The sequence below is a fragment of the Rhamphochromis sp. 'chilingali' genome, assembly GCF_963969265.1.
Source record: "Rhamphochromis sp. 'chilingali' genome assembly, chromosome: 1".
Taxonomy (NCBI): domain Eukaryota; kingdom Metazoa; phylum Chordata; class Actinopteri; order Cichliformes; family Cichlidae; genus Rhamphochromis; species Rhamphochromis sp. 'chilingali'.
The window spans coordinates 26,285,561-26,308,893 of record NC_137929.1 but is presented as its reverse complement, the minus strand read 5'-3'; the positions used below and the strand labels follow the sequence as shown (position 1 = coordinate 26,308,893).

At 40.7% G+C, this 23,333-nt stretch overlaps 2 protein-coding genes across 2 annotated transcripts; one reads left to right on the top strand and one right to left on the bottom strand.

Moving 5' to 3' along the window:
* Positions 1-4,176: 4,176 nt before the first annotated feature.
* Positions 4,177-9,164, bottom strand: slc3a2a (solute carrier family 3 member 2a). The gene is made up of 10 exons (XM_080892506.1): positions 9,026-9,164; positions 7,762-7,965; positions 7,495-7,679; positions 6,518-6,691; positions 6,272-6,366; positions 5,942-6,078; positions 5,529-5,638; positions 5,132-5,415; positions 4,825-5,044; positions 4,177-4,727 (listed from the first exon to the last, which is right to left on the bottom strand). Exons 2-10 carry the CDS (start codon positions 7,956-7,958, stop codon positions 4,588-4,590), a joined length of 1,542 nt encoding a protein of 513 aa, XP_080748632.1. The 5' UTR covers positions 7,959-7,965; positions 9,026-9,164; the 3' UTR covers positions 4,177-4,587.
* A 7,623-nt stretch (positions 9,165-16,787) lies between these two features.
* snx15 (sorting nexin 15) lies at positions 16,788-22,951 on the top strand. The gene is made up of 7 exons (XM_080903982.1): positions 16,788-16,988; positions 17,548-17,704; positions 19,301-19,416; positions 19,586-19,865; positions 19,964-20,122; positions 20,467-20,664; positions 22,357-22,951. The coding sequence occupies exons 1-7, from the start codon at positions 16,890-16,892 to the stop codon at positions 22,488-22,490; spliced, it is 1,143 nt and encodes a 380-aa protein (XP_080760108.1). The 5' UTR covers positions 16,788-16,889; the 3' UTR covers positions 22,491-22,951.
* The last annotated feature ends 382 nt before the right edge of the window (positions 22,952-23,333 follow it).

Below are 23,333 nucleotides of genomic sequence, written 5' to 3'. Positions count from 1 at the left end.
TGTGAGCTTTGTTAGCTTAACAGAGATTTTTAACTTTTGTTTTAAGCTTAAGTTAACTTGAAGTTATTTAGCTTCTGGCTTTAGCTTCTGGCTTGCTGTAGAAATAGGTTTGGTATCAGTGTTTTTATCTGTTTATCTAAATAAAGACAATGCACAACACACTCACCGGCCACTTCGTTATGTACAATTCCTCCTTAAAAAATAAATCTTATCAGCCACTCACACCAAGTGCAGTTATGCCCGCAGACACGTTCAAGACACGTTCAAGCTGAGAAAAGTGATTTAATGACTTTAAATGTGATGTAGTTATTGGTGCAAGACAGGTTGATCTGAGTATTTCAGAAACTGCTGATGTACTGGGATTTTCCCACACAACCATCTCTAGGGTTTACAGAGGATGCGCTAAAAAAAAGAGAAAATATCAATGAGCGGCAGTTCTCTGGGTGAGACTATCTGGTTGATGTCAGAGGTCAGAGGAGAATAGCCAAATTGCTTTGAGGTGACATGAAGGCAACAATCCTTACAGAAGGGCATCTCTGGTCAAGCAGTACATAAAGCTAACGGGCTACAGCAGCGGAAGACCACACCACGTGACACTCCTGTAACTGGATCCAGTAGAGCATCTTTTGGTGGAACGGGAGTTGAGTATCATGGATGTACAACAGACAAATCTCAGAGGGAATTTTGCAGCACCCTTTTTAATCTGTGACATGAAGAATTAAAACAAGTCTGAAGGTAAATAGGCGTCCAACCCCTCCTACCGAACTCTACTAACTAATCAAATGGCTGGTGAGTGGATGTTTTTGTACTTTACTAAGCGTTATTTTTCACACACTGTATCTATAGCTACCATAAATAAATTAAGACTTCACTTCTCCAGGGTGAATAGTACCAAATATTTAGAAAGTGTTAACAAATGCATTAAACTATGTAACAAGTTTACTGTATTCTAATAAAATTCTTGCTCCTATACTAATATATGGTGATATGGTGACCTGGCTCACTGTAAGTATGGAGTGAAAGTGATTACAACAGCAGTGTGAAACTTGTGGCCAGAGGGCCAGAACTACCTGCCAAAAGATCATATTCAGCTCACTGGATGGCTTTAAAAAATGCTGTCCAGGCTCATTAATACCAGTTAAAACCTTTGGAAAATTACTACTATTTTTAGGTCAGAATAAGATGAATCATAAAGGTGTGAAATACCAGTATTCTTTATCTACAAAATCTATAGGTGTGACGGTTCTGCATCTTTCCACTGTGACCTGTGATGCGTATGTGTTGATGGTAGAATCAGTGTGTTGAAAATCAGTTTAAAACCCTGAAGATATCTTCAGTGATCATTAAATGAGAGGCAGTGGATCATTTCATAAATGGTCATTAAATGAGAAAAATTATTTAATACCTTTTTAAAATCTTGGCGATGGACAAGTCGGAGTTAAAGAATCTACGTCTTTACACCTGAAGTCATTGGAAATTTTGGAGGGGCGTTTGTGATGTATTGATTTTACAGGTGAAATGGGGCTGTATGTGTCCCATGAACTAAAAGGAGTTTTACACCTTTGTTTTACACAAAGTCTTTACTGGGAACAAGTTTAAAACGTGTGTATATCTAGGCAATAAATCCTCTTGTATATACGAATGAATATTACCAAAACAAGAGGTGTATTCAATTGTTCATTAGTATAAATTAGCGACTGGCTTTGTAATTGCTGTGTGAAACGAGAATATCTTGTACTCACTTTGCTTTCTGGCTTTCCACTCTAACTAAATTACAGTACTGTATTTCACTAGCTGCAGTGTTCCATGAAAGCTGAAGAAAGGTCATGTATCTTCATGACACTGTGATGTAAAAGGTGCATCTGTATCTGTCAGACTCAGACTGAGAGTCAGTCATGAGTGTGCATGGCGGTGGTTTGGTTTCGCAGCGGCGTGGGGTGCAAGCATAGGTGCGACACGGGCTCTGATTCCCGGTATCATCATCTTCAAACCTCCCCTGTGATACCACAGCACGGCGGCCCTGTATTGTATCAAGACCCCGAAACTCTACTGAGTTTAGTTTCACGTGTCAGAGGAATTGTTTGACATTTTTATCAAAAGAGTGGGCTTAAAGCAGTGTTTTTAAATGAGAAATTGACACGTTTTATGGCATTGTATTACAAAGCAAGGCTTCTCCATTCATAAAGCACACTTTTCATGCTTTTCAGTATATCAAAGAAAGCCAGACTGCCAGTGTGTGCAGTTAGCCTGCATCATTTTGAGCTTTTCAAATGTGGATTTTGTACCAAGCACAGCATTTTGACAGTCCCAAAGATAAATGCAAAACATGATTGAACATCAAAAACTAGACTTTTTTCCCACCCTCTGAATCTTAAAATAGCTTCAGTAACTATCTGAAGGATCAAAATTACGTACATACAATGGATTATGATGATTCTAACTAAGATAAAAGTGATATTTATAGGACGATTTTAAGAATATGAAAGTGATTGTTGTTTTTCAGATGGATCATTACAGAATCAACATTGTTTTGGTGTAAAATTAGTTACGAGCAAAACCCCTTATGGAGAAATATTCGAGTAGAAGAAAACGTCAACGGCTCAAGTTTGCTGCTCAAACTATAGCACGGAGGTATAATCGGCAATATAGAGCTATGCATTCATTTAAGTGCTGGACTAAAAGCGCCACCACTTTAAGGTCATTTTGATTCATTTGTACTAATTTAAAGTTTTTAATTTACTCCATTGTGGAGACAAATGTTGCAGTCTTTACCCACCTCACATATCATACAGTCACAGTTACTGGTTATTCAACAAAATATGTTAATGCAACAAAATGAAACAGACATGAATATGTATTGTATAGTATTAATTCAATTAAATGTTAACTAGAGTAAAATATATATTCAAACAAAAAGATGTTTGTATTAATAAGATAGTAATATAATGTATGAAATTGTAGAACATCATTGTACTCATACATTAACTACATGTCGGGATATAAATTGGTATCATTGGTATAAAAGCTCTGAGCTACATCGCTGCCATTTATCAGCAACATATTCACAGATGTGCATATATATAAGTGTACATGAGTACAGTGCTTAGTAGTAATAGTAGCTGTTTTTATGTGCTATTGTGTTGGCTGATGAAATCCTCTTTATAATTAATTCTTGTATTTCAATTTTTAAAAAACCTACATTTTCTATTTGGGAGGTTTCAGGACTGACATCAGATCGTACACTGCAGAGTTAAGGGATTAATTATAGCTGTTATATATTTTTATATACAAGTAACAAGAAAACGTGGTTTTAAAAAAAGGCAAACGATGAATGTCAGTGTAAATGGCGAAACCACAGACTGTTGTTGAAGATCAATAAATTAAATGGGTAACAAATATATAAATATTACATATTCTTCCTAATCAGACAGGTCAATGCTTAAACTTGATATTTGGTCGGGCAAAAAAAAAGAAAAGAAAAAGTTCATCCCATTGAAGCAGTCTAAACATGAGCCTCGTGAATTTGGAATTACAGTCTCTAGCGAAATAACTTAAATGTTCCTTTAAAAAAAAAAAAAGTCACTTATAACTTTTTTCCCCTCTAAACTTACATGAGACTTCATAAGTTTATAACTGTGGGGCATGTACAGACAGTAGACATTTGTAACCAACTACTCATTTGTCTAGCTGATTTTATCAATCGCTGATTCATTTATCAGGAAGATAATGGCTCATAAAGCCACTTTATTTAGAAGATGAATTTCAAAGCCCATCGTGAAACATGCTGTACTAGGAACTCTTTGTTGCTGAATTTCTGCCAGTTATTTCATCTGCCTGCCACATGTGAAGCTGTGTGTACTGTAATGTAGAGGATTTTGTCCATAGTTACTTTAAGAGAGCCATGGACAGGTGTGTGACCCCTTTAGTGAGACTCCTAGGTGTGTCTGCTGCGTCTATAAAAACCCATCTCAAGGCGTTGATAAAATAAACACTTCCTCCGTTCACATCTGTGACACACTTTCACACATACACACCTGTAATGCAGTGAAAACAATGAACGTCTCATTTGATATTATCTCCTGCATAAACACCGTCAACATCTTATGTGATATTATCAGCGTAAACACAACTCTTAAAGGCGCCTTGCAGACAAACACAAAAACACGAATATGCGGTTGAGCAGAACGCCGTTTATTCTTTTCACTTGACAGACTCGAACATCATGCATCCAAACTTTACTTCTTTTTCCTGTGCGAGTTACAAAAACTCTCCCCCAAAAATTCATAAAGTCACTAAAAAGGAAAATGTAAGATTTCTAAAAACCATAAACAGCACAACCTTTAAGAAAAACGCTCAAAGAACCAGGAATGGAATGTCTTTCACACATTTGAACAATGTAGTGTTATTGCACTAGCTAATGTTTTAAACATTTTTAAACTGCATGTTTCATTTAACCCACTAAATTTATGTTCTGTCAGACTGAAATGTATCTACTTAATGCAGTTTTAATCCATAAGAATGTATTCAGAAACTGCATTAAGAGCAACACTAATCAGTATGCAGCTTTCCTATCCTTTGGCGCCATCTTTAGCCCGTGTAGGGGAACTGCAGAAGCAGTGCTTGTCCAGCGTTGAGCTTGAGGTCTTTCAGGTTTACAGTCGAGTCCACCTCAAAGTCTTTGTCAGTTGACAGCTTCACCTTGGCCGTTTCTGGTAGCTCTACCCCCTCTGCACAAACAAAGGTCGTCAAGTTTAAAATAAATAGCAGAGTTAATAGATATTGCTAGATATCGTCAGTAGACATGTCCGTTGAACTGTAACTTGCCTGTGGGTTCCAGATTTAATTTCAGCTCCTCGAGACCATCTCCCCAGTTTACAGCTGTTATGTATCTCTCGCTCTGATCCCACACACGAAGGAAAGAGAGAGACTTGGCAGAGCTGTAGAGACCATAGTAGTCGCCGTGCAGGAGGGAGCGCTCTTTGCCTCGCAGGTCACTGAGGGATCTGAACCACTTCCTTATTTCAGCGTATTCAGTATGGTTAGACTGTAAATGAAATTCAAGAAAATGCTTTACTGCACTTAAAGCAAACAAACGCTTGATCAGTGACAGACTGAACACACCCACACTTACCTTAGCACCGTCAGTTTCTTCCTTCTCTACATTCCAAACCATCTTCGGAGCTTCTCTGGTCTGGTTTGCTTTGTTGCTCATCTGATTTGCCTGAAGGCCAATTTCATCTCCGTAGGTAAACACAGGGGTTCCAGGCAAGGTGAAGAGCAGAAGCTGGTAGAGACGAATTAGGCCCCAAGTCGTTGCCCGTTTAGACAGATGGTCCTTCTGAGCAGCACCGAGACCCCAGCCTATTTTTCTCTGCTCAGAGTGGAGGGTCTTCAGGACCTCAATGCGCTCTTTACCTGCGGATATTCAGGTACCATAATCATCTACAATGCACCTTTTTGACATTTACTTAGGATTATTGTCACTGATAATAATAATAATCACTACTATGCAAACAGTAGCAGCCTACCTTCCGTGTTTCTACTGAGCAGGTCAGACAAGATTAGATCGACACCAGAGACATTGACTAGCTGAGACACCTCATTAGCTGAAATATTGTTGACCACACCCATCAGAGCCCTAAAGAAAAGAGAACAGGATCAGGTCAGTCTAGAACTTGTACTTGTTATACATCTTGAAACACTTCCTTGAATGTTGATGGGACTATTTTTCATGTCCATGTTCTCTCAGAACAAAGTATCCTGTACCTGATATTTTACTGATGCTTTTAAAATGACTTTTCCAGGACAGATAAGCCCTACAACTTTGTTATCTGTGTGGATAATAGCTAAAGTTAAGAATCTAAAATAAAATACCCCGTTTAGTGGTCAACATTGTTTACTTGTGCTGAATCAAAGGTCAGAACATAGCAGCCACACAAACCTCTTCTTGGTGTCATCAGTGCCATTTCCCTGGACCGCCATCCGCAGTTTGGCCCATTCAGGACTGATGGAGGCAATGCCAAGGTCAGATATCTTGATGCCATCAACACCCTTACTCAGCCAGAACTCAGCTGCAGTCTGGAAGAGAACAGATTCAAATTAACTACAGTGGCAGCAAGACCCGAATCTACACCACAGTATATAATGTCCAATTTAATCATCTGTCCATGGGGCAAAAAGTCAAAAATGTGCCATTTGTTTATCACATGTAAAGATAGTGATGTTGCTTAATATGCCTTCTTACTGCAAATAATTAAATCTGTGTGCTTACCTTGACTTTTTCCATTATTTCTGTAAGGTCTGTTTTATCAAACCACACAGGATTTCCTTTGTAGTTTGGAGTCAGGTCAAGCACCACAGAAATGCCTGAAAGAAACAGCAATGTTTGCTCACATCTGGCCCTCAAGAGTACAGAATCCAGCAATAAATAGAAACCACTCAAAGAACAGAGCACCAGTTACTCTTTTAGTGTGAACGATTTAGCAAGTAACTGATCTGAAATCAGACAATTACGTACCCTTTTTGTGGGCCGCCTTCAACAAGCTGTCGAGATCTTCAGCTTTTCCAAGCTCTGCACTAATTTCTTGAAGGTTCAGACCAGTCATCTGGTCGGCCTGGACAGTATGAAGAGGTCCGATTACCAGGCTTTTCACCTTTAGCTGGTTAATGTCATCCAACTTTTCTTCAACACCTGAAAGAAAAAAATAAGAAAAAAAAAAAAAAAAGGTAGTAAATAAAATGCTGGGTCAGTGTAAATTTCACATAAGGCAGAAAAACGAGGGTGTGAGAAGCAGCAGGGTGTGAGCAGGTTAGGGACAAAGGACAGACAGCTTTAGACACATGTTGATAGTTCAGACTGTAGCACCGCAGTGCTTGCAAGACTATGTGAAGGATCCCAGCCACTCCCTCTGCTGCCCATGTGAAGCCTGAGCACAAGGGTGGCTTTGATAAAGAGAACAAAACTCACATGGAGTTTTTGGAATTCCACCCAAAGCCTGTTAAAACCAAGTGCTCCCCACCAGTTCACTTTATGAACAGTAGTAAGCACTGTTCTTCCTTCCCGTTTTTAAAAGCCTGCAGTAAACATTTTTTTTTGATATGTACATCTTGATATATTCCAGAGCTGCTCAACTTGGCCATATCTGAATAGAGATATGAAACAGATGACGTGTTCATTTTTTTCCTTCTTCTTTTAAATGGTCTTAAGACCTTTAGTCAGACTTTGGCAGCCTAGTCAGCAATTTGATCTAGACAGCTGACACAGGCCACAGAGAATTAATGAAAGCCAAGAGACGGTCACAAGACGTTATCCATGCAAGTCAGAGCATGTTACCCAACTCAAGACTGGGGCACTTTAAGTGCAACCTCCAACTCTTATTTTGGGAATAAACATGGCAGCGCAATAAAAAAAAAAAAAAACCAACTTTTTTTTTTTTAAACCTGCAAGAATAAAACCACTTGATCAGCTTCATAAGCTCTCCACAAATAGTCTACCTTTCAATCCTTCAGAGAACGCTTCAAGGTCAGTGATCTGGTAGAGAGGCCCTTCATTCCACCAGTTCATCTCAGGAATAGCCTTGCAGCGAGGAGCCTGGACTATGATTACAATGGCTCCAGCAAGCATACCAATCCAGCCCAACCAAAAGAGGACAAGAAGAACCCAGCGGGTCCTCACCCATCTGTGGAAGAAAATAATAATGTAAAAATGTCCACTTATTTTAACGCCCACAGAGGAAGACAGCTCTTAGCTGCAGCTCTTACCCTGGAGTGCCAGCAACCTTCATCAGCTCCTCTTTGGACAGCCCGGTGAAGGTAACCTCATCATCGGGAACTTTCAGCTTGACGCTGCCGTTTTTCTCCCCGCCTGGAGCCTGACCGTCCCCCGTCATGGGCTGCTTCTCTGGGTCGAGCTCGTTGAGCTCCACTTCTTTCATGTCGATCTCTGTGTCTTTATTCATGGTTTAACTGGAGGTGGAGCACAAAGGAAAATTATGAATTAATAACTGTATCTGCAAAAGCACACTCATTGGCTAACACCCAAGAGCTAAATAAAAACAAGACCACCAAAAGGAGTAGAGTTTTTGTTTTTTTTAAGGCAGCACCGGCCAAGTCTCATCCCCTCGCCTTTTGTCCACCCTTATGTAACACATCCCCCCCCTACACAGGACATACAGGCAACGACTAGATTCATTAAGGTAACCCAGTTTTTATGTAGGAATTAAACAGGAGTGGCGGTGCGGTTCCCTACTTAAATAGACACAAGCTCTTGTTTGTTTTTCCTTACAAAGCGCTCATTAAAAACTACAAACAAACTAGTTCATGTCAGTCACACTTCAAAACCCACTCAAAACGCTAGCAACAAAAATATCAGCTGTAAAAAAATACATTCAAATAAACGGAAGACCCATTCTTGAGATGCTCATATGTTCCACCGGTGTCTGATGAAACAATTACTACTTCTTACGTTAAGCAGTCAGCCTCGAGTTACGGAAATACTGCAGCTACCCTTCATAATAAGAGCATAACAATAGCAAGCATAGACTTATTAAGAAAACGATTTAAACAAATGTCACGAGTAAACGACAGTGAACATTTGTTAGTTAAAAAAAACAAACAAAAAAACCCCAACAAGTAGCTCTCTGACAGTCTAATATAACATAATACACACATGGCTTTAAGATTAAAGGGGTGTAAAGCGGAAATTTAGTAGTTGACCGGTTTGTTCCAGTTCGCTTCAACAGTCATTAAATAAAACCTCTTCAAACAAGTACACCGTAAATGTCTATGAAACTTTCACCGAACACAAGTTAAAATCGACCCGGTAGCAATAACAACTCCAAAAACTGTGTGATATCGTATAATTCCATCTTCCTTTAAGATGATGAAATCAAACCCATCCCTAGCGTCATGTGCTCCTACACGAGGCAGTCTCTCCGGCTGTGAGCTGAACACTACTCCCGCCGATAACACGGCAGGTCTGAAGTTAGAGAGTGGCAGAAAAGTTGATGAAGTAAATCAAAATTACCTGTAAAATACAATGTATAGTCCCGGTTTGGCTTTTAGTTTACAGCCGATTACCCCTTGTTCTCTACTAAGCGCGTAGAGAGGATCAGAGCGCGTATTTGTACCCGCCCGTTTCTCCGCCTACTGGGGGAGCCGGTAATCCCTCCCTCTCTCTCCCTCCCCCTCCTTCGCTTGCTGTCTCTCTTTCTTCCAAGAAAAAAACCTAACAAACAAACTAAAAAACAAACTGAACTCCATGCTCCAAACTAAGAAAACTTTGTTCTGTTCCTTCATAATGGTGTCAATGAAACGCTCTACAAAATGCTGTTCACTTATCAGTTATTATACAAACTGAAGATAATCCAGTTTGCTTCACAGGCAAGATGATTGGTAATGTGATTATCTTCTTCTGATCAGTGGAGATTGCCACTCTGTGTTTCACTGATCTAATTTCACTCCTGAGGGCCTTTCTGTCGCCTTCTTGTTTTTGTTTTACCATATAGACCTTGTTTGCAGTGTTTAAGTGTAAACAGCTGACCACTTAGTCTCCTGTGATCACGCTGACTCTACAGTACCAAAACAACAAAATCAGCAAAATCCCATTTGAGTTGAATTGTACTTGCAATGCTTCTCCTGGGAGCTGAGCAACAGATTAAAACTGAGCATCTTTTCTCTGTAAAGGTATAAAATATGTTGTTGGAGCCTGGTTGAAAATGTCAGGTTTGTGCTGCCGTGACTTTATTTTCTGTGTCGATTCTGGGTTAAAGCTGGTCACACTCATGCCGATGACAGATTATTTCATGCCAGGTCTAACAATGTATATCTCTGTTGGAGACAATATTTGGGCGCAGCCAATCTAAAAACTAACATCCTCCTGTCCCAGATGGCGCTCTAAATCTTTCTCCAGCTGTTGTTGACCTTCATCGAGTTACAGTAAGAGAAGTTACAAACAAACCCTACAGAATTTACTTCCTAGAAGTAACAGTAGACTTCTAGGAAGAGAGTATGTGTGTGGGGGCATGTTTTTCACCCTAATTGTCCAGTTTGCTGTACACTGATGTGATTTATTATGACATACAAGTTAGACAGAATGAAGGCAGAATGCTTGGATTTATAGTTGCCGTAAATGTTTGCATAAATGAATCATACTCGTGTGTGTTTCATGTAGTGCAATGGTGCAAACTTTGATTTTACACTTTGCAATTCTCCCTCTGCTCTTACAGTGTAACTATAACAAAGAACCTTGCTGGCTGTCTGTGAGATAGATGTGTTATCTGTGTCTTCTCAGGCTGCTTGTTGCTCTCTACTCCTCCATGTCTGCACAGTGTTTTTGCCCTTTACACGACCCTGGTGCTGTTTCTTTCTGTCTCTGCTAAGCAGGTTCAAGTAAACAACTTGCAGTGACAGGTAACTGCAGAAACAGTTAGTAACATGTTCATGTAACTGAACCCCTGCATGTGTATGCTTGTTCCGTGCTTGTTGCCTTCACAGATGTGACATGTTACGGCACTTAATTTCAAACTTTTTTTTATCTGACTACTTAATCAGTTTTTTTTGTAGTGATACGTCCAGTATAGTCCACTGACTCCAACAGCTCGGGCTTTCAGAGTCCTGTGACGTTACTGCAACCCTTACTAGTATTTATGTACACCTGGCTAGTTTTGGGTTGGGACCCCCTTTTGGGTTCAGAGCTGCATTAATTCTATGCAATATAGATTCAGCAAGGCGCTACAAACTTTCCTCAGAGATTTTGCTCAATATCAACATGATAGCATCACTCAGTTGCTGCAGATTTGTCAGCTGCACGTGCGTGATACGTTTCTCTTACCACCACATCCAAAAGGAGCTCTGTTGGATTTAGATTTGGTGACTGTGGAGATCATTTGAGTTCAGTGAACTCTGTGTCCTGTTCAAGAGGCCACTTTGGAATATATACAGTCAGACAAAAGATAAACTAGAGTGGTGACTATCTGTTGGCAAGCGGAAAGCCTTTATGATCGGCATTAAAAAGTAGATCGAATATGAGTGAAAACATAAAGAAAGATATACAGAAGATTTTTGTGTTATAGATCAGGCCATGATCTTCTTATATGCCATATTTGTGTTCAGGGACTATTTTATGTCTTCCAGAAACAGTGTGGTGCCTGTTTATTTCATTTTCAGACTTCACCACTGGTACATGTTCTTCTCCATGTGGATATGCCTCGGTCAAACCTTAACCAGTGGTAGGGAGGGGTGTCTAATTTAGGATGTGTGACATTAAATCTATTTATACTCTGCTGTTATTCAGCTTAGTCATTGTGCCAGGCTTTTGCTACCTGATGTCGCTAATTTTAAAACCTTTCAAAATGTCTTCTGCTGACTATTTAAATATGCCCAAGAATAAAATCTAACTTTATAACCAGTGTTTGGCAGCTGCATATCTACATGACGCACTCATGCTCACTTCTCCTATTTCATCAAAGTCAAACACACGCCATCTGTTTCTGTTTTTATCTCGGCCTGTTGATCATGTGTGCGTAAGTGGCAGAGTCAGGTTGTAACAGAGCTGCTGAGCATTGGCTGATGTGGACACACTGTGCTTTCCAGCTGGGAAGTATTGAGGATACAAGGAAAAGTTGCGGAATATGCTCTGTTTTTCTGTAAAATCAGCAGAACATGTGGGGAAAACTGGGAGGAGGAGTGAGTAGATCAGGAAACAGGAGACTGGAGGAGGGAGGAGAACTAGGAATGAGGGGAAAGAGCAGACAGGCAGAGAGAGGGCAGGGATGTGTAAACATGTTTTTGAGCTGAGGGTGAGGAATATATTGGAACAAAAAATTTGGAGCGGAGCACAGCTCGGGGTATTAATGGAAGCAAAGCCTAGAGCGACAGAGTAGTGTCAGTTAGTGTTAGTTAGTGTCCTTTTCACACATGTTGTCTCAGCCCTGTGAGGTTTTCAGTTCTGCTTAAACAGAGTTTACAGGATAAATTGGTCAAAACCTAAGCAGCATCTGAATCCTCGGAAAACCGAATCAATCCCAACTTGGCAATAAAACAAGAACGAAAGAACATTAGCCATCATCACAACAAGTTCACAGAGGACACGGAGGGACTGATTCACTCCTAGACTTGTCTTCTTTGTTTATGCCTTTGGCAGAGGAGGAGGGGATGTTCTGCTGGAGTCTATAAGCCAGCACACAGACCCCCACAGCATAATAACAGAGAGGAAAGAGGGCCAAAGTTGCTGCATAGTTTGTTTTTTCAGTGGAGGGGGGAAGAACACAGGGATTACTGTACAGTACCTGTGGTTCAAGGTCACAGTTCACATTACCATAGTAACTGATTGTGTAACAAGATCAAAGTAGGGCAAATTAGGAGCTGATTAGAAGCACTATGTGAAAACTTCTTGCTTAGATTTTTAAAGTTTAGATTAGTGTCAGTCAGTCAGGGCTCGAGTGACCATCTCACTGAATGCAGTCATTCATGCACACACACATATATGGCTACACCAAGAATCGTCTGATCCCCGTGAGAGAGTTTATTTAGTAAGACAGCATGTGCTTGGGAGGAGAGGGAAAAAAAGGAAAATAATCAGCAGTTCAGACCAGTTCAGACCAGTCTGGCCGAGAGCTTACGCTTTCATCTCATTGTTTCAAGTTCCCTGCAGTGAGCTCTCGCATTCAAAGTTCACACCGAACGAATGAAGTTCGGGGAAATGCTGCTTTAATCTCATCTAAAAAGTGCAAAGGTGTATTCACAGATTGATTTGTTCACCTCTTCAACAAACATGAGCATGTTTGTCTTTTGGATCTACAGCCAACAGAACACGCGCGGCTACATTTTGTGTCCTGGATAGAGGGGAAAGGAAGAATCCACCAATGTGCTGCACTGGTGATACAGAGAATGACTTACAGAGCGAAACATACAATTAATCAGACTGCACGTGGACTTTGAGCCATATTGTTTAACGTTAGCGCTCTCAGTTATGCAACTAATATATTGTCCCTCAGCGGGGATATCTGATCTTGCCGACTGTACATTTCGTAACTTTTCTGCTTGTACGCTCTCTCTTCTTCTGATTGTTTTTCTGCCCATTAAGCAGCGCCTCCTGCTTCTTCCTCTGACAATGAGAATGAATGACCTAGTTTCCTCTCACAGACAAAGAGTAGCCTGTTCGGTTTGGAAAGCCTCCCTCTCTTTAATTTTGCATGAATGGAGATAATTAGTCAGTTCTCCTTAAAAATGCACCATTAAGAAAAAAAAAAATATATAAACGATCGAATATAATACACCTCACACAGATGCGGGACACACTGCTGAAATCACAGAGCACACAATACTGTAACATACACACGACTTCTGCTTTTAAGCTCTGTGAAAAATATACTTGACATATTTAAAAGAATTCCTTCCTTTGTATTCCCATCACCTTCTCTGCCATTACAGCATTTTTCTGCCCGGTTCTCTAAACCCTCTCCCCTCTGTTGAGCCCCTCTCTATATAACTAACCACCTCCTCTTGTCAGCAGGAAACAGTGGTTGCAAATTATGTAAGAAGGCCCCCTTTCTGTGATAAGAATGCAAAACAGCTGAGCCATGTGAAGAGCTTTGCGACAGCTTCTCCTGTGTGAGCAGAGTGGCGCAGCGGAAGCGTGCTGGGCCCATAACCCAGAGGTCGATGGATCGAAACCATCCTCTGCTATTTTTACTCGTTCCACCCAAACAGAGATTAGACATCCTGCACTCCGCACGGACGATCTGATATCCTCGTGTTGGCTTTGTTCCCACATCATCATAATAAATGTTGTTCCAAGTTCAACATTGCAAGTGACCAATCACCTTCTTGTGACGTCACACTTCTGCGACTTCGAAATACCCACCTTAAAACAAATTTTCTTCCCCCTAGCATATTTATATTGTTGTTTCTGAATACTGTTCTTGTATTTGTTTATCTATGCATACAATTCTTTTGTAAGTACAACACCATTATTGTAGTACTGTTTAATTCCATTTGTATTGTACTGATGTTTAATTAAAGGTTTAAAAAAAAAAAATTTTTTTCTTCACTTGTGCCCGCCTCTGTCTGTCAATCCAGCGCTCCGCTTCACTTGCGAGAAACCGCCGCCTGTCCGCCGAATTTGTAGTCCTTTTAGGATACGTTTCAAACGGTAATTCAATTCAATTCAATTTTATTTATATAGCGCCAAATCACAACAAAAGTCGCCTCAAGGCGCTTCATAGGTACAGAGAAAAACCCAACAATCATATGACCCCCTATGAGCAAGCACTTTGGCGACAGTGGGAAGGAAAAACTCCCTTTTAACAGGAAGAAACCTCCGGCAGAACCAGGCTCAGGGAGGGGCGGGGCCATCTGCTGCGACCGGTTGGGGTGAGAGAAGGAAGACAGGATAAAAGACATGCTGTGGAAGAGAGACAGAGGTTAATAACAGATATGATTCAATGCAGAGAGGTCTGTTAATACATAATGAGTGAGAAAGGTGACTGGAAAGGAAAAACTCAATGCATCATGGGAATCCCCCGGCAGCCTACGTCTATTGCAGCATAACTAAGGGAGGATTCAGGGTCACCTGCTCCAGCCCTAACTATATGCATTATACATATGTTCCTCACTTGGCTTGCTGTTTGTTTGCTAGTGATACGCTACTTGACGACAGCATTAGCTAACCAGTGTTCTCTAGACCAGCGTTCCCCAACTTTTTTGGTGTTTCGTGGCCCGGGGGTTGGGTCAGGCAAAATTGCAGGGACACCGTGTAATTGTTGTCCCTGGGAGACTGTGTAATTAAAACATTAACACGATGGCCCAGGACAAATTTGTAAATTTCTGGATTACTGTTAATCTCCATGGAATCAAGAACTCATGTCCAGTTTCACAGCTATGGACCAGTTAATTATGTTTCCAGGTGATATTTTGATTCACACAACCATTAGTCTAGGCCTTTTAGTTCAAATTCTATTCACTTATGTTTGTAAAATGATCAGGGAAGCTACTGCAATTTTGCCTGACAACATTTTTATGACAGCTATATTCACCTGTACATTTATTATATATTATAATACATTGACACGCAATTCTCTGGAGAACACTGGTTCGCAAGTAGCCTATCACTAGCAAACAAACAGCTATCAATTTCAGCCATTTCAAGGAAAATATATGTATAATGCTTACTGTTTATTAAAGAAAAGTGTCTTGAGTGGAATTCAAATTGCTGGATCGGCGGACAAAAGGCGGTTTCTCGAACAACATTTGTTTTTGAAGGCGGGTATTTTTCGAAGTCGCAAAAGTATGACGTCACAAGAAGGTGATTGGTCACTTGTAATGTGGACCCTGGAAAAACATTAATTATGATGATGTGGGAACAACGCCAACACGAGGATATCAGATCGTCCAGAATGGACATGCAGGTGATCTATATGGACCTGAATATGACATTGCAGCATGACTACAGCCTGCTGAGCTGAGTTTCTTAGTCTGTCATTTGGTATGCTAAACATTTTTCTTATAGTTTAGCTGGTAATTTGCCAGAGAGACAAGCAGAACCAATAAAGATGACAACGGACCTGTGAGCGTCAGCCTAAACTCAGAATCTTGTTAAAAGCTTTGAGAGGAAGGCTTTGGACCATTGAATATGAGGATCTTCAGGATATTTTGACAATTTCAAAGCCTTTGTGTTGCTGTAAATAGGTGAATCAGATATAGCAACTAAACAGGCCTCTGATCATTACATTTATATCCTATGGGAAACAGATAAAAGCTTAGGAATACAGTGGTAGGGGATGTTAGACAATATGCACAGCTGGAGCTTCCTCAGTACCGTCTGTTGTTGTTCACTTTGTTCTATTGTCTCAAAAAGGGTATGTCCAACACTTTTATGTGCCTTTTTTTTTCTTTTAGCGTCATCTTTGATGGAGAATATGTTTCCTTTTAGCATCACAAACACAGTTTTGGGGGGTTTATATGAGGAAAAACACAACAAGTCATACAAATAAAAATGAATATCTTAATTTAAAATGTTTAAATTAAGTGTCTATGCTGTGTTGAAAACTACGAAACATTAGAGCACCCCCTGGAGTATTTCCCTGATAATTACATGTTTAATACAAGTTGGAGGGCATTTTTATGACTGTGACAATGTGACTAATCAACGGTGACTGATCGACAACAATATTAAAATCAGAGAAAGGTAAAGTGAGTAACATTATGGTTACAGTGGATATGGATACGGTTGGCCCAGTCCTGTTATCTTCATATATTCATAAAATTATTGCTACATAAATTTATATATCTATATATACTTTTAATATATTATTTCATCTTACTATTCCAGTTTTAACAACATTTGAAAAAACTACCACATATTGAATGGCCAGAGCCTTTCTTTGTGTAGTTTGCATCTTCGCCCCGTGTTTGCGTGGGGTCTCTCTGGGTGCTCCGGCTTCCTCCCACAGTCCAAAGACATGCAGTTAGTGGGGTTAAGTTGGTTGGTAACTCTAAATTGCCTATAGGTGTGAATGCGAGTGTGAATGGTTGTCTGTATGTGTTATCCCTGGGACTGGATCCATTATAGCTTCTTAGATTTAATTTATATAACAAAGAAATAAAGAAAAAAGTACGTAAAAACCATGGACTCATTTTTTAAAAGTATTTTTTTAATGTTTAATTTATTTTCATGTACCTACTGGAGGAAATAAATTGTTTAACATTAAACTGAATAGTTTGACGTCTCGTCTCTCCTACGTAATCACGCATTCGTACACGTCACCAACCAGGAAATGAGTACATCCACGGAGAGGAGGGGCGAAAGAATCACAACAGAGCCTTTGACCGTTCGCGTTTTGTGCCGCTAAAACCACAGCGCCGTTTTTCTTTTATTGACGAGAGCAAATATGTCACGGAAACTCAAAGAAGACTATTATCGGTTCTTCTCCGTTGCCGACCCACGCACACACGAGAAGGGCCACACCGAGTACAAAGTGACGGCGAGGGTGAGTTTACACTGTTTATCTCTCCTTAGCTACAGCGTCATTAATTGAAACCTATCGTAGAGTCGGGTGTAATCATGCTTAATGACTACGTGGTTAGCTGTTTTGCTTATTACTTGACAAAACGTATTTTAACTTGAAATGCGTAGCACAAAGGTGTTAGCTTAGCGCTGTTCTCTTTGGTCTTTTACATCAGTTAAAAGTAAGTGACTTGGTATTATTATAAGTAGTGTTCATTTCTAACGAAGTAGAGTGACAGGCGCCCGCAGCTAGCTCATATAAATAAACAAATAACTATACAACGGGCCTTTTATTTGAGGCAGTGGTGCACAATGAGCAGCCCAATGAAACAGAGAGAACTTGTGATCCAGTTCATGAGCACCCGCATGACTACAGAGGCATGCGTATAAAGTCAAAGAGGATCAAGCACTCATGGCTCTCCCTTAAATTTATCATTTAAATCGTGGCCTCTGCAGTGTTGCCAAAAAGCAAACTTGCTGTGTCTCATTGTTAAACATGCAGCCAGTTAAGCGAGTTTTACTTTATATTCTATCATCTGCAGTTTGTGTCCAAGCGTCACCCAGAAGATGTGAAGGAGGTGGTTGTGTGGAGGAGGTTCTCAGAGCTGAAGAAGCTCCATGGGGAGTTGGCCTACACACACAGGAACCTTTTCAGAAGAGAGGAGGAGTTTCCACCTTTTCCCCGAGCACAACTTTTTGGTACATGAGTAAAGATTGTGTTATGCTTTAGATTCCTGCGGAGCCTTTCATGCAATTGTTGTGCTTAATGTCTTTCATTCCTGTTTTGAGACTTTCGTCACAATTCTTGTGACATTTCCTGTCAGATTTCCTTGTCTTTATGAGAAGTGACATGTTTAGGGTCGGTCTTTTTGCTTTGGTTTGTGAGTTTTGCCCATCGTGGGCTTTACTTTAAAGCAGCTGTGTTGTTTGTTTTTGCTGATGAACTGAGGGTTGTCTTGTGGTAGTGTGGCCGAGCGGTCTAAGGCGCTGGATTAAGGCTCCAGTCTCTTCGGAGGCGTGGGTTCAAATCCCACCACTGCCAGCGTGAGGTGCTCTTTTAAAATTTCATTATTTACAGCAGGTAGCGCCATTTATTTTAATCTGACTCTTCCTGACAGAACCCCAGAGGGATTTGTGTCTCTATTTAAATATCTTGAAGTGACTCATGAAACTAATTATCTGAGAACTGTTCAAAATGTTGGATCAGACCTTTCCAAAAATGTGCTATATGTGCTAAATTTGTTATAATGAGATGCATTGGATATGCTCTTTTAAAATGTCATTATTTATAGCAGGTAGCTCCATTTGTTTTAATGTGACCCTTCCTGAAAGCATTCGAGGGGAGCATGTGTATGTGTTCTCTAGAGATGCTTTGCCTTCCTCCTGCACTCTATTTGCATGAGTGTTGAAAATGAAAAGCAGCTGTGCTGTATTTTTTATCAGATCATGCTGATGAGAAAAGTCTGAATGGGAGGTGGGCAGTTTTGTGGTAGTGTGGCAATTATGCAAACCTGAACTCTCTTTGGACCTTGTTGTGATGTGTACAGCAACATCGACCAATCAAAGTTAATTTCACAGTTAGCATGTCAGAACTGTGGAGTACAGTCCTCCCTTCAAATGTATTCTGAGAAAGCTAAAATGAGGTAGGATAGTGAGTCGTAGCCTTTCAGCAGGTAGTGTGGCCGAGCAGTCTAAGGCGCTGGATTAAGGCTCCAGTCTCTTCGGGGGCGTGGGTTCGAATCCCACCACTGCCATGTAAACATTTTCATTTGGCAGTGGAGAGAAAAAAGGAAGTTTAAGACACACCTCTATTTGTCTTTATTAGCAGCATCATGTTTAGGGTTGGCCTCCTTGCGAAACATTGTGTGTAAAAACTCAAGTGTAAATATGGTTCAGCAGGACCAGCACATTCCGGGAATGGTGCGACTCCCTGCAGAGAGTTTTGTTGTCGATGGAGACAGTGTCAGGTAACTCAGTCTGTGGTCCGCTGTTCCTCATTCTCATGCTGGTCCGTCAGCCAGCTGAAGAGAAGAGCAAAGTTATGGTACACAAAGAGCTGAACTGGCTTCATTTTTCAGTGGTTACTAAAATCAAACTGCAAACGCAGCAAATCAGTTGAGCCATACCTATAAACAGTCATGATTCATGAGTTCATTCAACTTTTCATGCCCTGCTTAATATGATGGCAGCAGTTTTAACCTCGACAAATGGCGATTACTTAACACTAACACTAACGGCAGCTTCAGAAGTGAAAAAGAAATTGTAACACTTCCCTTTTGTCTCTTGTAACTTTAGGAAGGTTTGATGGGGCTGTGATAGAGGAAAGGAGAAAAGCAGCAGAGGCCATGCTTCAGTTTACTACCAGCATTCCTGCTCTGTATAACAGCCCACAGCTGAAGGAGTTCTTCAGAGTAAGACACACTCAGAGAGGCACTCTTACAATCAAAATCAACCATTACTCAAATTTCAACAAACATTAAAAGACGGAAAAGAAAAATGAAACGTGTGCCAGGTTAACATTCGTTATATTACCAGACCCCTTTTCTCTAATGCTGCCAGTCTATCCCTTCCCTTACTCAGGGTGGTGAGGTAACAAGGCCTCTGGATGCCACACCTCTCTCTTCTGCGGGGCCTCTGCCTCCTCCTCTCATCCCCCTCCCCAACCGTAGGGCATCAGACTGTGAGCCTGCTGAGGAAGAGGAGGGCAGGGAGGCTCCCACCTTGCCCCAGGATCTGGGCAATAACCTGAGCTTAGAAGTGGTAGAACCAGAAGTGGCAGCTGAAGCCTACAATGAGATCGGAGGATCTCCAACAGAAGAAGAGCAAGAGGAGCTTAGCGACACAGAGCTGGATGACCGAGGTAGAAATCTCACAATGTGTGATGGTCTGTTATGTCCTCATTTAATTCTTATATTCTTACAGTTGTTCTCACTTTTTTGATCCGTGTTTTCCCTCCAGTCCCATCTCCATTCACGGACCCCGAATCAAAAGAGACCCAGGAAGAATTCGACTCACTGTTTGACTCTGTGGCTGAAGGACTCCCATCCCCAAAGGAAGAAGTTCCTCCTCCACTATCTGATAATGACTTGGCTGTTTTTGATCCCTGCTATAAACAAGGTGATGCCAAAATAAATGTGAATTTAATCATATAAAGCTGATTTTAATCTTCCCGAATATGTGTCTTATCCATTAACGCTTTTACTTACTGTGTCAGTGGATAAGAAGATGTCTGTGATCAGTGTTTTTTGAGGCTTCCTGATAACATATACTAGTGTAAATGTCTTTATACATTTATGCTGGAGCTCTATTAGGACTTAACTGCTGTTTCTGGTTAAAAGCATCACAATCAGTGATTTATTTTAGATAGTGACTTTTTAAAACCTAACAAATAAAACATAAGACATAGTTCACTAAAGACAATATCACTACTACTACAATATCTCTTTTTCTTTGATTTACAGATAGATCCAATTCTTCCACCGACCACTCAGAGTTATTCTCACTACCATCAAACAGTGTGGACGGAGAGGACGGGGGTTACTTAAACCAAGCTGCCAAGGAGCTGACAGCTGCCATGGAGAGGGAGAAGGAGGGAGAAATTAGTTCTGCCATTTGTGGATACAGGATGGCAGTGGATATTCTGATCACTGGAGTACAAGGTGAGCCCTCAGTGTACAAAAGTATCAGTGGGTGGGTGGAGAAAGAGAGAGATACTCCTGTAAGAGGTAAAAATACTGATGAAGGAGCCGAGGAGGTGGTTACTACTACTTACTACTACTACTAGGTGGTTGTCGCAGTGGTGGAAAATTAGAATTACTAATCTGCTGTGAGCATTCTGAGTTCAACAAAAACCTTTTATGTTTTTTTCACATGGAGCATTTTACTCGAATGCTCTCTGTCATGTCTATTTCTGCGTCAATTATTAAAACAGCTTTGTTGCTATGGCAATAGACCATGAAATCAGTTTGTCAACTGCAGAACCTGCAGAATGCCAGACGGTGCACCGTGTCCAAATGAAAAATAAATTGTGCGGTTAGGTTTACAGCTGTGACGCCTCACCGACCATATTCAAGCACTTTGTCCGATGTGCTGCTACCACGCCGATAAATGCGCCGTTAACAACTTTACTCTCCTGCGTTAGCTGTTATTTTGCTATAAGCTGTTGTGTTACTGACAAGTAAGTTCTGACATCAGTTGTCTATGGTGAATTGTGCGTTTCTTTATGGCCAAAGGGAAATGTTGCACTTGCAACAGTTCTACTCTTCGTCTAAGGAGCGTGGATTGTGACCTACACCCATTTTCACACCTTGGCTCGTGTAGAGGATCATTAGGGGGTCTATGACCCTCCTGGGGGACGCTCCCCAATGTCTAGAGGACCAGAATCAACTTTCAGCATGTCGACACGCACCGTGTGTCCTGATGTGCAGGTAGTGTGGCCGAGCGGTCTAAGGCGCTGGATTAAGGCTCCAGTCTCTTCGGAGGCGTGGGTTCAAATCCCACCACTGCCACTTTAACCTTTTCAGGTGTGGAAAGTACAGTTCAGTAGCTTCATAAGAAGAACTGTGTTTAGAGTTGCTCTTTTTTGCAAAGCTTTGGTTAGTGTGTGAGAACTAATTTGTGCCCATTGTGGCTCTTACCTCTTTAAATGCAAAGATGCTGTACTGTATCTTTTTCATGTCTGTGTGGTCAAGTGGTCAGGAGGGTAAACTCTGCTAACCTTCTGACAGTGGGCTGGTGTTTTTTTTGCAAGGTAGCGTGGCCGAGTGGTCTAAGGCGCTGGATTAAGGCTCCAGTCTTTTCGGGGGGCGTGGGTTCGAATCCCACTGCTGCCAGGGTTGTTTTCCTTTTCCTAATCATCTGTATATTGTAAAGCACTGATAATGATTTGTATTATGCTTTTTTATGCTATCTCTCATACAAACAGCAATATAATGGTAGATGGTCATATTAAATGATAATGAGGTCAGTGCATGTTTAGACTCATGGACTCAGACTGCTGCAAACACTATGTTTCCAACACTTAGCTCTGTATGATGTCCATCAGGTTGGATGTGCCTGTTATGGACACCTCAGACATAGAGTTCTGCCTTTTGTTTACGAGGGGGGAGCCAATCAGAAGAAAGCTGTATTAAAAGGAGAGGTTGGGAAGCTGTAATAGCTTGTCTCAAACAAATAAATAAGGATTATTTTCATATATTCTAGTTGAGTCCAAGAATGCGAAGTTAAGAATGAGCATAACGTGTCCCTTTTGTTGTCTTTGTCAGTCTCCTCTGTTCTGTTACACTTTTCAGATAAACCCTCCACATGTACAATATTATACACTAATCATTTTTATCACTGTGTCTATGCAGGAGACACTGATCCAGTACGCAGGGAGTCTGTGATGCGAAGGACGGCGCAGTACCTGAAGCACGCTGAGATGTTGGTCGAAAGGCACTCCTCACCCTCTCACACTCACACACCTGCACATGCAGAGGACCACTAGATGCACGTTCGTGTATTGACGCACAATGTACAATATATGAGAGAAGCTGGAACACAATGGAGCTCAGGGTCGTGGCATACACGGGCATGTCACGCAAAGGCATACTGACGAAAAGTAGAGATAAACAGTTTCACGGATACGTGCACATACGGACATTTGGACCGTGGCATTCCCAAATACAACCGCATCCACGTGGAAATGAAACAACATGGCACAAACATACAGACCCACACGTCTGAGGTACACACTACAGTACAAACTGGATCTTTAGTTGCCTTTGTTTTGAAAAACTTGTGACTCACAAAATCTACATATACAGAAACTGAACGTAGCTGTTAACTTATTGGATTAATGCATCTCTTCTTCTTTTTGTCTTTCCTTTACATTGTCCTCTTCTTGAGCACAATAATGTATAAGTGTATCAGTGATTTACATTTTTGCACAATCTTTTGTTAATAAATATGATTTTAATTTAAGTGAGTAAGATTCCTTCGCTTCTTCGCTACATTTTGAAACACTGGCTTCACTGCTTCAGCCAACAGTGTTACCAAGTCTGTAACTACAGCTGTCCACAATCAGTCAATCAATTCAAAATAAATGTGGTTTTACTACAGGTAAGTAGTAAAAGTGCAAACAGTGTCAACACCTTTGTGCTATTTGGAATAAATCACTCATTTTTTAATAAATTAAACTGAGCTCTATCTTCTAATTACCTGTTTGAAATGAGTACACGTGACATAATTGCAGTAGTCACATGAATAAATCCGATTTTGAAAACGATGGCAACATATAAAAAGTACATTAAATCTCCCTAAAGAATGGTTGTTTTCCTCAGTAAAGATG

Excerpts from the sequence above, each read along its gene's own strand:
- slc3a2a (XM_080892506.1), bottom strand. The coding sequence starts at position 7,958 with ATGAATAAAGACACAGAGATCGACATGAAAGAAGTGGAGCTCAACGAG. Across the intron at positions 7,680-7,761 it reads AAGGTTGCTGGCACTCCAGG|ATGGGTGAGGACCCGCTGGG; the intron begins GTAAGAGCTGCA and ends TTTCTTCCACAG. Across the intron at positions 5,639-5,941 it reads ACTGATGACACCAAGAAGAG|GGCTCTGATGGGTGTGGTCA; the intron begins GTTTGTGTGGCT and ends TCTTTTCTTTAG.
- snx15 (XM_080903982.1), top strand. The coding sequence starts at position 16,890 with ATGTCACGGAAACTCAAAGAAGACTATTATCGGTTCTTCTCCGTTGCC. Across the intron at positions 16,989-17,547 it reads AGTACAAAGTGACGGCGAGG|TTTGTGTCCAAGCGTCACCC; the intron begins GTGAGTTTACAC and ends TATCATCTGCAG. Across the intron at positions 19,866-19,963 it reads CACAGAGCTGGATGACCGAG|TCCCATCTCCATTCACGGAC; the intron begins GTAGAAATCTCA and ends TTTTCCCTCCAG.